Raw genomic sequence first — 13,649 nt, forward strand, 5'->3', positions numbered from 1 at the left:
AAAACCTTCCACTTTTTTCCTCTGATGAAATCATTTGTTGGGTAGACACTTTTTGGTCGTTCTTTTCCCGCATGAGGACATTAATCTTAATTTGATTGGTGTAATGTCTCTGTAAATTGGCAGACTCACTGTTACTCTAGATTTTTGAATTCGGTTACATCATCAGGAAAGTTTAATAAACCTGTTCCTGAAGCAGCCTTGCAAACGCAAGCAAATCATAACACTAATTCCACCGTGCTTGTACCTCCACACGTAAGTTTGTTTATTGTAAATTATGAGCAGATTCATTACTTTTGCTTCCAGAAATCACTATTTGTTTGTAAATTCCCTTCGGACCTTCCAATTTTTACTGCTGCTGAGTGTTTTGCATCTTGTGGGATGCAACCAAACTGTTGTTCCACTACTTCCGGAGGAGACTGAATCTCTTATATTTTATATAATATGTAATGCATTCTTTTTGCAGTTCATTAATAAAGTACACAGTCATATATGTACTAGCTTCTTCTTCTTTTTGGCTGCTCCCATTAGGGGTCGCCACAGCGGATCATCCTTCTCCATACTACTCTGTCCACTACATCTGCCTCTTTCAAACCAACTACCTGCATGTCTTCCCTCACCAAATCTATTAATCTCCTTTTTGGCTTTCCTCATTTCCTCCTTCCTGGTGGCTCCATCCTTAGCATTCTCCTATCAATATACCCCATGTCCCTCCTCTGCACATGTCCAAACCATATATGTACTAGCTTCTAACCTTTTAATATTGTATCACAGGCTTACCCAGAGTCCAGAAGGAGTCAGTGGGTTTGTGATTGGCCTGGCCAGGTGGTTCTCTGTACCTCTCAAATATACTGGACTCTAGAAGTACATGAAGCTATCAAAAGTGGAATTAATGTAAGGAAATACTTATGGGATCTCACACAGAGCAGTTACCACAGAATGAGTATTTTTGAGATAGAGATGTTAAAATTTTATTTTTTTTCTTTTCATTGACAGGGTTTAAAGGGTTATTATGATCAGCTACAGAGCCAGCTGAACGACATTGTGGAATTAGTTAGGGGAAAACTGCCCAGACAGACTCGTACTACTCTTGGAGCACTGGTCACTATAGATGTGCATGCCCGTGATGTAGTAATGGAAATGATCCAGAAAGGTTGTTTATTTTATTTCAGAAATGTAGTTGATTCTTATTTTTACTTAACTGTACATTATGTTATTAAAAATATATATATTTTTATTGTTTTAGCATAGGAACTATTATATTGGCTATACACTAACATTACCTGTAATTGCCTCTTTGTAATTACTGTTACATTCTTTGTAATATTGTTATAATTCATATTTATTTAATTTGTTTCTCTCAGGTGTTTCTTGTGAAACAGATTTTCAATGGCTAGCGCAGCTACGTTACTACTGGACAAATGAAAATGTTCGCGTCTGCATCATAAACTGTGATGTCAAGTATGCTTATGAGTATTTGGGAAATTCACCTCGTTTGGTCATCACACCTTTAACAGACCGATGCTACCGAACTTTGGTAAACCTGAACACTAGCACCAACCACTTCAATTGTCTAATCATTTTTTTACAAGTAAAAATAAAAATAATTCTAAAAACAGTGACAAAACATGGAAAATCAACATTTGATTCATGTTAGTTTAATGTCTCTTTTGCAGATTGGAGCATTTTATCTGAATTTAGGTGGTGCTCCAGAAGGCCCTGCAGGAACAGGAAAGACAGAAACCACTAAAGACTTGGCTAAAGCCCTTGCTGTGCAGTGTGTAGTGTTCAACTGCTCTGATGGACTTGACTACTTAGCCATGGGAAAGGTAAATAGAGTATTACTTGTACATTGAATAATGTAGTTTTATCTTCTTTGATTTGACTTGTTGTTTCTGATACATATTGCAGTTCTTTAAGGGATTGGCATCCTCAGGGGCTTGGGCATGCTTCGATGAGTTTAACCGCATTGAGCTGGAGGTGCTTTCTGTAGTGGCACAGCAGATCTTGTGCATTCAGAGAGCCATTGAGGCAAAGCTGGAGGTTTTTGATTTTGAGGGTACAGAGCTTCGTCTCAATCCCAATTGCTTTGTAGCCATCACCATGAACCCTGGATATGCAGGAAGATCAGAGCTTCCTGATAACCTTAAAGTATGATCCTGGCTGGCTTTCTTTTTATGTGATTGCTTACTTGAGCTTTCTGTCTTACTGTTATTTTCTGTGTACTATTATAAATAAATGCTATTATAGTTGTCCTCTGTGTTTTCTAGGTTTTGTTTAGAACAGTGGCAATGATGGTACCTAACTATGCTCTGATCGCAGAGATCTCCCTGTATTCTTATGGCTTCTTGAACGCCAAACCACTTTCAGTTAAGATTGTAATGACGTACAGGTTGTGCTCTGAGCAGCTGTCCTCCCAGTTTCACTATGATTATGGAATGAGAGCTGTCAAAGCAGTACTGGTGGCAGCAGGGAACCTCAAACTAAAATTTCCAAATGAAAATGAAGATATTCTTGTAAGGGAAATAATAATAGAGTGTCTGATTATATTTAAATCATTAATCAATGCTATCTCGGTCAAGACTCATGTTTTGTTTTTACTGGTTAGCTTTTACGGTCCATTAAGGATGTGAATGAGCCCAAGTTTCTCTCCCATGATATCCCTCTCTTTAATGGAATTACCAGTGACCTCTTCCCGGGAGTTTCTCTTCCCATGGCCGACTACCATGTGAGTATTTAGGGGTCTAATAATGTTTGTTCATATTATAATGTTTGACATGTCTAACATTTTCGTAATTATTCCTTTATGTTTCAGCTTCTTCTTGATTGTGCTCATGAATGCTGTATAAAGCACAATGTCCAGCCTGTGACAATTTTCCTGGATAAAATTATACAGACTTATGAGATGATGATTGTACGCCATGGGTAAGTGTATGTTGTTTTGCAAAGCAGCACATATGCTCCATCTAGATTTACTCAGTTTTAGCTTTCAGCTATATCCTTACTGAAAGCTATTTACATCTTTAACTAGGAATTAGCCTGAGCAAATGTGCTTTTTAGGCCAGATAGATGCTTTCAAGCAGTTAGTACTAACTACCAAGTACATTAAAACTAACCATGGTGTAGCACTTGTAATTATCCAGTTAGACAGGAATGAAAATAAATAGTGCTGGAAAGGCAAAATCCAAAAATCACTGAATTTTGACAATACTACATTCTGTTTTTTTGTTTTTAGATTCATGCTTGTTGGTGAACCTTTTGCTGGCAAAACCAAAGTACTTCATGTTTTAGCTGATACACTTACACTTATGAATAAGAGGGGCTACAATGAAGAGGAGAAAGTCCAATATCTTACTGTCAACCCTAAATCCATTACAATGGGGCAGCTTTTTGGTCAGTTTGACCCAGTGTCTCATGAGGTGGGTATCAATCTGCGAATTTGATTAAAATTCTTAAATGTGTCTTGTCTTGTATAAGTATTCTTTCTTTTTCAGTGGACAGACGGGATTGTGGCAAATGTGTTTCGGGAGTTTGCCTCAGCAGAGACCCCAGACAGGAAGTGGGTGGTGTTCGATGGGCCAATTGACACACTTTGGATTGAGAGTATGAATACTGTGCTGGATGACAACAAAAAGGTAAACTTTTGATCTAGAATAAAGTTTATAGATGTTATATTGCAATATATATATGACATTTCATTTAAAATATTGAACAGTATTAACAGTAATGTTATACGGTAAACCAAATAATATTTGTCTTGCAGCTCTGCCTCATGAGTGGAGAAATTATCCAGATGTCTAATCAAATGAGTCTGATTTTCGAGGCTATGGACCTATCACAGGCCTCAGTAAGATAAATGGACTACTGATCTATTGATCATTATGGAAATGTGTTGTCTTGTATACTACATATAATTAATCTAAAATTTAAAGGGTCATTAACAGGATTTGCTGGGGATTTGCTGACCAGGTTGGGGTATACTGTTACACTAGTCAAGAGCAGTATTGACTTTCTGTTTCAGCCAGCCACAGTGAGCCGTTGTGGAATGATCTACATGGAACCATCTCAGCTGGGATGGCCCCCTCTGGTGTCTTCCTGGTTAAAAACTTTACCCCAGCCTCTTCAGACCCAGGAGTATTCCACACTGCTGCTGGAGCTATTTAATTGGCTGATCCCTCCAGCACATAGTATGTTAAGAAAGAACTGTAAGGTATGTGTATCTTTGCTGAACATCACTCACCTGAATTAAGTGATGTGTTAATTATCATTGTATTTTACTACGTATCAGATTTTTGGCAAATTGATGACAAATTATTGTACCTGATCATCTGTTTCTGCTAAAGGAGGTGGTCTCCACCAGTGATAGCAATACGGTAGTGTCTCTTACACGACTCTTTGACATGCTTCTTATGGAACCTGTAAATGAAGAACCTGGAAACAAGAATATTCGTACATGGATCATGGCAAGTATTTATTTGTAACTTGTGAAAATGACGACATCTTACTATTTTATCTGACATTATAGTGGATTATCTGTATATCACTTCATATAAACATGTTTATTTTTGTCTTGTTTACACAGGCTGCCTTTGCTTTTTCTTTGGTTTGGTCTGTTGGTGGATGCTGTGATGGTGACAGTCGTGAAAGGTTTGATCAGTTTCTGAGGGAAATCATAATGGGGAAATCAACTAAGCAGCCCATCCCTGCTGCTGTTTCAAAATGGGAATGCCTTTTTGACGAAAAGGGTCTTGTTTATGACTATTTTTACGAGGTGTGTAATAAAATTACTGTATTTTTATTATTACTCTGAGATAGCTCAATAGCTCTTTGAGAAAAGGCGCATAACCCTGACTAATAACCTTTTGTGTTCCAATTTATAGTTCAAAGGGAAAGGCCGTTGGATTCATTGGAATGAATCAATAAAGAATGTCACACTAGGGGACAAGAACACCAAAGTGCAAGACATCATTGTCCCTACAATTGATACTGTGCGCTACACTTACCTGATGGACCGTTGTATTACTTATGGAATGTAAGTAGGTGGTTTTATTAAAAAAGAGAACTTAATGAGCATAGTGAACTTATTTCGATATTCTAGACTGTATGGTCTATATTGTCTTCCTTTTGAATATGTTGCATACTGTATGCAGTTTTTGCATATATTTGAAGCTAATTTGTGTTTATGATAAAAATTAATAAAATACTTAATACTTAAGATCTTTGATTATATGTAGGCCTCTTCTTTATGTTGGTCCTACTGGCACTGGAAAGTCTGTTTATGTGAAAGAAAAACTGATGAACAACCTGGATAAGGAGCACTACCTTCCATTCTTTATTAACTTTTCAGCTCGCACTAGTGCAAACCAGACGCAGGTAAATGCAAGGATAAGTTGCTTAAAATGTGCCAGTCTTATCAGATCTCCTGCCATGTTGGTTACTTTGTACACATAAGTGCAGAAATATTTTCTTCTTTTTAGAACATAATTATGTCCAGACTGGATAAAAGAAGAAAGGGAGTATATGGACCTCCAATGGGAAAGAAATGCATTATTTTTGTGGATGATATGAACATGCCAGCAATGGAAGTGTTTGGTGCACAGCCTCCAATTGAGCTGCTTCGCCAGTATTTCGACCATGGGAACTGGTATGTTTAGGAAATTATCTATTTATATCTGATGTTTATATAAAAGAAGATAAAATAAGTTTTAGTATGTTAAAAGTGTGTTTATCTTTCAGGTATGACCTAAAAGACACCTCCAAAATCACTTTGGTTGATCTGCAACTAATCGCAGCTATGGGTCTACCTGGTGGTGGAAGGAATGCAGTGACCCCTCGTTTCCTGCGCCACTTTAACATTTGTAGTATCAATGCATTTAGTGATGATACCATGTCACGAATTTTCTCTAATGTGGTTACATTTTGCTTCCGCAACAATGGTTTCCCGACTGACTGCCTCACAATAGGCAACCAGATAGTCTCTGCTACCTTGGAGGTAAATCAAACAACTGAACTATCTTTTGAGATTCTGTACGTTTGCAATCTTAGTTTAGAGAATGCTCCATTAATTCATATAACATAAATACACTTTGTGTTTTGTTTCTGTGATATGAACAGGTTTATAAAAAGGCAATGCAAAACCTCCTTCCCACCCCAGCTAAATCTCATTACACGTTCAACCTGAGAGATTTTTCACGTGTAGTGCAGGGCTGTCTGCTGCTAAAGAAGGAATCTCTGGAGAGCAAGCACACCTTGATTCGCCTATTTGTTCATGAGGTGTTTAGAGTCTTTTACGATCGCTTGGTGAACGACCAGGACCAAGCTTGGCTCTACAGACTAATGAACATCATCGTAAAGGAGCACTTTAAAGAAAAATTTGACACAGTCTTTGAGCACCTCAAATCTGACAAAAAACCTGTAAGTATCAAGTGGGTGATTTGGGAGTCGGTTGTCATTTAAAATGATTAACTGGTAGCATGTTGTATGTTATATATGTACTTTAGCTGTGTGAAGAGGACATGAGGAGCTTATTATTTGGAGACTACATGACTCCTGCTGTGGATCCAAGTGAGAGACTATATGCAGAGGTTCCTAGCATGGAGAGCTTCAGTCAGGTGGTGGAGTCCTGTCTGGCAGAATACAACCAGACACACAAGAACCGTATGAACCTGGTCATCTTTCGGTAACTTCTATTTTAAATATGACTGTAAGCAATCTGAAAAATATTTATCAAAGTAAGCACACAAAACATCTGCATGGAGATAGCAGAGATACCGGTCATGTATTTATATTTCTTAACAAACTAAGAACTTGGAAGTAATCATAAAATGTATTTAATACTATTTCCTTTTTAATAAAAAAAAAATACTGTACTATAACTGTGTATACTGTAGTATGTGTCTATATTTATATTAAAAGTTCTGAGAAGTATTTAATACATATTGCCTGTACTGAGAATAGAACTGCAAATTCTAATCAATATTATTCTTTTTCAGTTGTGTAATTGTTGAATTCTTTCAAACTCTTAAAATACACTAATGTTTATAAAAATCTATTAAATTGTACAAAAGAACGAGACAGACAGGAGAGTGTTTTATCTGTCGAATTATGCATTCGTGTTTAGTTTTATTCCAATTATGAATACTGGAGCAAAACATTATAAATGTAACCCCTTAGGTATATAAATGAGTTTAAAGTAACCAGGTAGTAAACTATTATTTATTACAGAGAAATACAGACAAATACAGTAAATATAACTAGGAATATTATATTATATTATATTATATTATATTATAGAATAGAATAGAATAGAATAAAATTTTATATAATTTAAATATGCAAACAAATAGAATAGACATAAACAGCTTTATTGTTTGTGGCAGCTATGTCCTAGAGCACTTGTCCAGGATCAGTCGTGTGCTTAAGCAGCCTGGAGGAAATGCTCTGCTGGTGGGAGTTGGTGGAAGTGGCCGTCAATCCATCACAAAGCTAGCCACCTTCATGGCTGGCATGACCTTGTTCCAGCCTGAAATTTCCAAGAACTATGGTATTAATGAGTGGAGAGATGACCTTAAGGTAATATGTGATTTATGTCAAGTAAGACCATAAATAATTGGTGTGCCAATAAATAAAGATCTGTTTGTCCCATTATCAGGTTTTGTTGAAAAAAGCAGGTATGAAGGGCCAGAAAACAGTATTCCTACTTACAGATGCACAAATAAAAGAGGAGGCCTTTTTAGAAGATGTGGACAGTCTGTTAAACACCGGCGAGGTTCCAAACATATTTGCTGTGGATGAGAAGCAGGAGATTATGGAGGTGTTTTATAAGAATAATAACTAGTGATATCTCAAGCCTGTCAAGCTCTATTTTTGAATTAGTGGGATATTACAGATTAGTAATCTCAGTGTAATGGATTCCCACTCCTTTTTCTGTGTATTTTAGGCAGTGCTGCCCTTGGCCCAAGCTGGAAATAAGAGTTTAGAGTTCAGCCCTCTGGCTCTGTTTGCCTACTTTGTTAACCGCTGCAAAGAGAACTTGCACATAGTGGTGGCATTCAGCCCTATTGGAGATTCCTTTAGAAACCGCCTGAGACAGTTCCCATCTCTTATCAACTGCTGCACAATTGACTGGTTCCAGGTAAGAAAACTTTGGCTGTAGAGGTTGCAGATTAAATGCAGGTAATACAGCATGGTACAGGTGAATAGCCTATATAATTTAGCAGCAACTTGTACTCCTTTTAATGTTTGTTCCTTATAGCCATGGCCGGAAGAGGCATTGGAGCGAGTCGCTAAAAAGTTTTTAGAGACGCTAGAGATGAGTGAGCATGAACAGTTAGAAGTTATGTTAATCTGCAAAACGTTCCATACTTCTGCTACTGATCTGTCCAGAAGGTATTTAAAACTGAACATACAATTTAGGTTGGACATATATAATGTAATATTTTACTTGAATCTAATACTCATTTAACCAATTTGTGATATTTCAAGGTTTCTCTCTGAGCTTGGTCGTCATAATTATGTGACTCCCACTTCCTACTTGGAGCTGATAGCTGCATTTAGGCTGCTTCTTACACAGAAACGGAATACTGTAATGATGGCAAAAAGAAGGTATACTAATGGATTGGACAAACTGGATTTTGCTGAGTCTCAGGTATTTTGTATTGCGTTTTCTGACATACACATTTCTGATATAATAATTCGTTTGAAATTTTGAATAAATTTGAATTACATAGTTTATTGTTTAGCTATAAAGAAAATTGCCTACTATTTGCATTTCATTAGGTGGGGGAAATGAAGAAGGAGCTTGTGGATCTTCAGCCCAAACTAGAACTGGCCAAGATTGATAACATGAGTATAATGAAGGTGAACATTTTAGCTAAGCTATAACATAAGAAAAGCCAAGTTATTTTCTCAGTGTTTCTAAGACTATACTAAATCTGCTAATTAAATATGCATATTTTTGAATTGCAATAAAATCTAATAAAAATGTGTTGCAGGTGATAGAGGTAGAGTCAGTGGAAGTGGAGGCTAAGAGTAAAGTTGTCCGTGTGGATGAGGAGGCAGCTACTCAAAAAGCAAACGAAGCACAGGCCTTGAAAAATGAGTGTGAGAGTGACCTTGCTGAGGCTATCCCTGCTCTGGAAGCTGCTCTCTCTGCTCTTAATACTCTGAAGGTATCAAAGTCAGCATTCTCCCAAGATCCTCCAACAAACACTACCTGTTTTAAATCATTATACACACAATCATGAATATTATCTACTACTTTCTTTGCTTTTAGCCCTCTGACATTACAATTGTAAAGTCTATGAAAAACCCTCCATCTGGAGTGAAGCTTGTGATGGCAGCAGTGTGTGTAATGAAGGATATCAGGCCTGAGAAAATCCCTGACCCTGCTGGAACAGGGAAAAAGGTGAGCAAATGGATTTTGCAAATCTGATTTAAAACTGATAACCTGTTGATTTACTTTGTTAACCACATATCATCTTTACCACAGGTAGAAGACTATTGGGGACCCAGTAAAAAACTACTGGGTGACATGAATTTCCTCAAGGACCTGAAAGAATATGACAAGGACAATATTCCTGTAAGTATATTATATGTAAGACTGGTATGATCGTGACTGTCACTCTTTGATCGTATACTGGATATACTGTATATTTCTCAACTATCAATTTGTGGCAGGCACAAGTCATGCTCAAAATCCGCAGTGAGTATATGACCAACCCAGATTTTGACCCTGACAAAGTGGCCAAGGCTTCTTCTGCAGCTGAGGGCCTATGCAAATGGATCACTGCCATGGAGGTTTATGACAGAGTGGCAAAGGTGGGTGTTTGTGTATCACCCCATTTATTACATATTAGATCTTTACTGCTCTCTTTTAGTCGTAACTGATGCTTTTAGGTTTAAAGTATGCGTTTTCAATCTGATAAACTGCTTTTACATGTTGGTTCTGTTTTAATTTATTTAATCTACTACCAAGTTAATTTAACCCAATTAATGTTTTTGAGTAAGATGCTTATTCATGGAGTAAACTGTAAGTAATGTTGTAATTAATGTACTTATAGGTAGTGGCTCCTAAGAAGGCTAATCTGGATGTGGCCCAGCAGTCACTGGCTGCTACAATGACCCTGTTGAATCAAAAGAGAGCAGAGCTCAAAGAAGTGGAGGACCGATTGGCCTCCCTGCAAAAAACACTGGAGGAGAAAACTGAAGAGAAAGCTCAGCTAGAATTCCAGGTGGACCTTTGTGCCCGTAAACTGGAGAGAGCTGAAAAGCTCATCGGGGGCTTAGGTGGAGAAAAGACAAGGTCGGTATAATATTTGTGAAAAAAAAGTAATTTTCTTTTAAAGACATTTCATTTACGACTAAAACATTAATTTGCAATTCCAAGATGGATATTATCAAAGGTGTTTATTGTGTTATTCAGGTGGTCTACAGCTGCAGATGACCTTCAGAACACATATGATAATTTGACAGGGGACGTGCTGATATCTGCTGGTGTAATTGCTTACCTTGGAGCCTTCACTGCTGGCTTCCGCCAAGAATGTACTAAAGACTGGACTACACTTTGTAAGGTAATGAATTCACTGACAGGATGCAAACAGCATTATTTTAACTGGCATCATGTTAATAAACATTTTGTTTACATTCTGTCCTATATAGATTTCACAAGTTTTCAAATTTTCTATTGCTAGATATGGTTGTAAAATAATTGTTAAAAAAAAAAGCATATTATCTAGGCTGATAGTTCTGGCTCTAAAAGTTGCTTGATTGACCAGTTCAATTAAGTGAGTGTAGCTAATATAAAAGTAGCTACAGTAATTTATATGCTTATATTCAGTCTAAGAAGATCCCATCCTCAGATGACTTCTCTCTGAGTAAAACCCTTGGGGATCCGATCAAGATCAGGGCCTGGAACATCTCAGGCCTACCCACAGACAACTTTTCCATCGACAACGGAGTTATAGTGAGCAACTCCAGAAGATGGTACTTTGACACATACATTGAATACAGAGCAAAACCTTTAAATGTCCTTTTTTAAGGCTCGGCCCAAAGTTTTTTTGTGTCAATGCATATTGAAAAATGTTTTTTAGGCCACTGATGATTGACCCACAGGGCCAGGCCAACAAATGGGTGAAAAACTCAGAGAGAGAGAACAATCTTAATGTAATAAAACTCGCTGATTCAGACTATATGAGGACTCTTGAGAACTGCATACAGTTTGGAACTCCACTGCTGTTAGAGAATGTCGGAGAAGAACTGGACCCTTCCTTAGAGCCCTTACTGCTTAAACAGATATTTAAACAAGGTATGGGGTGTCACCAATTTATTGATTTAAATTCATGCTAATAAATAATTATCAAACAAATATTGTAAAACGTTTAGCTTGACACTAAGCTTGACCAATCTATAGACTGCAAGTATAGACTGAAAGGCCAGTTAGTGAAACATGTTTGTTTTCTATTGTCTAAATTTAGGAGGTATGGACTGCATTAAGCTAGGAGAGAGTGTGATTGAGTACTCCAGTGACTTCCGCTTTTATATCACTACTAAGCTCAGAAACCCTCATTATCTGCCTGAACTGGCTACCAAAGTGTCCCTGCTCAACTTCATGATCACTCCAGAGGGTCTGGAAGACCAACTTCTGGGTATTATGGTGGCTAAAGAGAGGTGATGAAACATACAAAAAGATCACAAGTGGTATGAGTAAGGAAGAAAAAACAAATAGCTACAGCTCACTCAGTTTGCATTTACACACATATCTTTGCTTTTATGTATTGCATACGTACAGTATATAAGGTAATACAGAGCCTTGTATAATACACACAAACACACACACACACACACACACACACACACATTTATTTATTTATTTATATATATATATATATATATATATATATATATATATATATATATATATATATATATATATATATATATCTGTCCAGCCAGTGAACTGCTTGGCCTGCAGTCCCTCAAGGACTCTCTTTAAAACATGTTAAGTAGCAGAGATGTTCAGTGGTAAAGAGATTATTTTAATCGATTTTTGTATGCTATCACACTGTTTCTTCTCAAAATTGAATATTATTGTTTATACTTAACTTTTGTTTCATAGGCCAGAGTTGGAAGAGGAGAGGAATGCTCTCATTCTTCAATCTGCTGCCAATAAGAAGCAGCTGAAGGAGATTGAGGACAAAATCTTGGAGACTTTACAGAGCTCAGAGGGAAATATACTGGAGGACGAGAGTGCTATTCAGATCCTTGACTCTGCAAAGCTAATGTCTAATGAGATCTCCAAGAAACAGCAGGTCTGGTGCTGAGAAAAAGTGATTTTAAAGACAGTGCATTGTTGTGACAGTGACTGATTTAAACTTTATGACCTTTCAGATTGCAGAGAAGACTGAAATTAAAATAGCAGAGTCAAGGGAAGGCTACAGAGCCATTGCCAAGCACTCATCCATCCTGTTTTTCAGCATTGCAGACCTGGCCAACATCGACCCTATGTATCAATACTCACTTAGTTGGTTTGTCAACCTATATATTAACTCCATCCAAGACAGGTAACTAAATATATGTTGACAAACTCATTCATTCGAGCTCTTTTTCACGGTTTACAATTTTCTGTCCATGTGGCATATATTAATTAGTATGTATTGTATGTTCTAGTAATAAGTCAAAGATTCTAGAAAAGAGACTGAGATACCTGATGGACCACTTTACCTACAACCTATACTGCAATGTGTGTCGCTCTCTCTTCGAAAAGGACAAACTGCTCTTCTCCTTCATCCTCTGCTGCAATCTGCTCTTGTATGTCATCATAGCAACTTTGAGTAAACATTTTTTATGAATTTATATAATTAAAGTAAATGATGCTATTAGAATAATGGGATAATATTGCTTCCCTTAAAAATGGTGGTTTTGATTGTTTCTCTCTGTTTTAATCAGGGCCAAAAAGGAGATTAAGTACTCAGAGTTCATGTTCCTGCTCACAGGTGGAGTGGGTCTGCAGAATAATGTACCAAATCCTGATCCCAGCTGGCTTCAAGAAAAGAGCTGGGATGAGATCTGTCGAGCCAGTGAACTGCCTGGCCTTCAAGGCCTCCGGTCTGTATTTTTTTTTTAAAGCTTAACTTGTTTTAAAATATATCCAGGTCATAGAAGGCTTTTTATTCATCTCATCAGGTTTTGCATGTCTCTGCTTTGAATATATAGGGAGAGTATCATCAAGTCACCTGAAAGCTTCCGACCTATTTATGATAGTAAGGAACCTTATAACACTCCCTTACCGAGCCCATGGTGTGACAAACTTAATGATTTTCATAAAATGATCATCAACCGCTGCCTCAGGCCAGATAAAGTAAGACATCCACAAACAGTATATTCACTTATACATTATATTTAAATATAATTAAATATTACTTAATTATTAATATAATCATAATTTCTTTATTACAATTCTTCACAGATTCAACTAGCCATTACCAGTTATGTGGCTGACAAACTGGGTAAAAAGTTTGTTGAACCACCGCCGTTTGATCTATGTAGGAGTTACAATGATTCCAATTCTACGATTCCACTGGTGTTTGTGCTCTCGCCAGGAGCAGACCCTATGGCCAGTAAGTATTGTCCATTACTGTAAAAAGTACTATTGT

General features: G+C 37.1%; 1 protein-coding gene across 1 annotated transcript in view; it reads left to right on the forward strand.

Moving 5' to 3' along the window:
- The window catches only part of LOC310741802 (dynein axonemal heavy chain 12-like), a 34,872-nt gene that overhangs the window by 18,192 nt on the left and 3,031 nt on the right, over nucleotides 1-13,649 (forward strand). Inside the window, exons 23-63 of the mRNA XM_083570065.1 lie at nucleotides 772-891; nucleotides 994-1,150; nucleotides 1,362-1,534; nucleotides 1,674-1,826; nucleotides 1,909-2,148; nucleotides 2,268-2,513; nucleotides 2,606-2,725; nucleotides 2,813-2,922; nucleotides 3,233-3,416; nucleotides 3,492-3,632; nucleotides 3,761-3,844; nucleotides 4,019-4,207; nucleotides 4,341-4,460; nucleotides 4,580-4,768; nucleotides 4,878-5,029; nucleotides 5,232-5,370; nucleotides 5,475-5,641; nucleotides 5,734-5,989; nucleotides 6,112-6,411; nucleotides 6,498-6,676; nucleotides 7,377-7,569; nucleotides 7,649-7,810; nucleotides 7,937-8,131; nucleotides 8,252-8,385; nucleotides 8,482-8,644; nucleotides 8,776-8,856; nucleotides 8,991-9,167; nucleotides 9,272-9,403; nucleotides 9,488-9,577; nucleotides 9,676-9,816; nucleotides 10,059-10,300; nucleotides 10,421-10,568; nucleotides 10,835-10,980; nucleotides 11,088-11,302; nucleotides 11,472-11,664; nucleotides 12,113-12,305; nucleotides 12,385-12,557; nucleotides 12,664-12,804; nucleotides 12,943-13,101; nucleotides 13,210-13,354; nucleotides 13,463-13,613. Of these exons, the coding sequence (XP_083426191.1) occupies nucleotides 772-891; nucleotides 994-1,150; nucleotides 1,362-1,534; nucleotides 1,674-1,826; nucleotides 1,909-2,148; nucleotides 2,268-2,513; nucleotides 2,606-2,725; nucleotides 2,813-2,922; nucleotides 3,233-3,416; nucleotides 3,492-3,632; nucleotides 3,761-3,844; nucleotides 4,019-4,207; nucleotides 4,341-4,460; nucleotides 4,580-4,768; nucleotides 4,878-5,029; nucleotides 5,232-5,370; nucleotides 5,475-5,641; nucleotides 5,734-5,989; nucleotides 6,112-6,411; nucleotides 6,498-6,676; nucleotides 7,377-7,569; nucleotides 7,649-7,810; nucleotides 7,937-8,131; nucleotides 8,252-8,385; nucleotides 8,482-8,644; nucleotides 8,776-8,856; nucleotides 8,991-9,167; nucleotides 9,272-9,403; nucleotides 9,488-9,577; nucleotides 9,676-9,816; nucleotides 10,059-10,300; nucleotides 10,421-10,568; nucleotides 10,835-10,980; nucleotides 11,088-11,302; nucleotides 11,472-11,664; nucleotides 12,113-12,305; nucleotides 12,385-12,557; nucleotides 12,664-12,804; nucleotides 12,943-13,101; nucleotides 13,210-13,354; nucleotides 13,463-13,613 (6,793 nt within the window). The remainder of the gene's footprint in view (nucleotides 1-771; nucleotides 892-993; nucleotides 1,151-1,361; nucleotides 1,535-1,673; nucleotides 1,827-1,908; nucleotides 2,149-2,267; nucleotides 2,514-2,605; nucleotides 2,726-2,812; nucleotides 2,923-3,232; nucleotides 3,417-3,491; nucleotides 3,633-3,760; nucleotides 3,845-4,018; nucleotides 4,208-4,340; nucleotides 4,461-4,579; nucleotides 4,769-4,877; nucleotides 5,030-5,231; nucleotides 5,371-5,474; nucleotides 5,642-5,733; nucleotides 5,990-6,111; nucleotides 6,412-6,497; nucleotides 6,677-7,376; nucleotides 7,570-7,648; nucleotides 7,811-7,936; nucleotides 8,132-8,251; nucleotides 8,386-8,481; nucleotides 8,645-8,775; nucleotides 8,857-8,990; nucleotides 9,168-9,271; nucleotides 9,404-9,487; nucleotides 9,578-9,675; nucleotides 9,817-10,058; nucleotides 10,301-10,420; nucleotides 10,569-10,834; nucleotides 10,981-11,087; nucleotides 11,303-11,471; nucleotides 11,665-12,112; nucleotides 12,306-12,384; nucleotides 12,558-12,663; nucleotides 12,805-12,942; nucleotides 13,102-13,209; nucleotides 13,355-13,462; nucleotides 13,614-13,649) is intronic.

This window comes from Silurus aristotelis (genome assembly GCF_946808225.1).
Source record: "Silurus aristotelis genome assembly, chromosome: 19".
NCBI lineage: Eukaryota > Metazoa > Chordata > Actinopteri > Siluriformes > Siluridae > Silurus > Silurus aristotelis.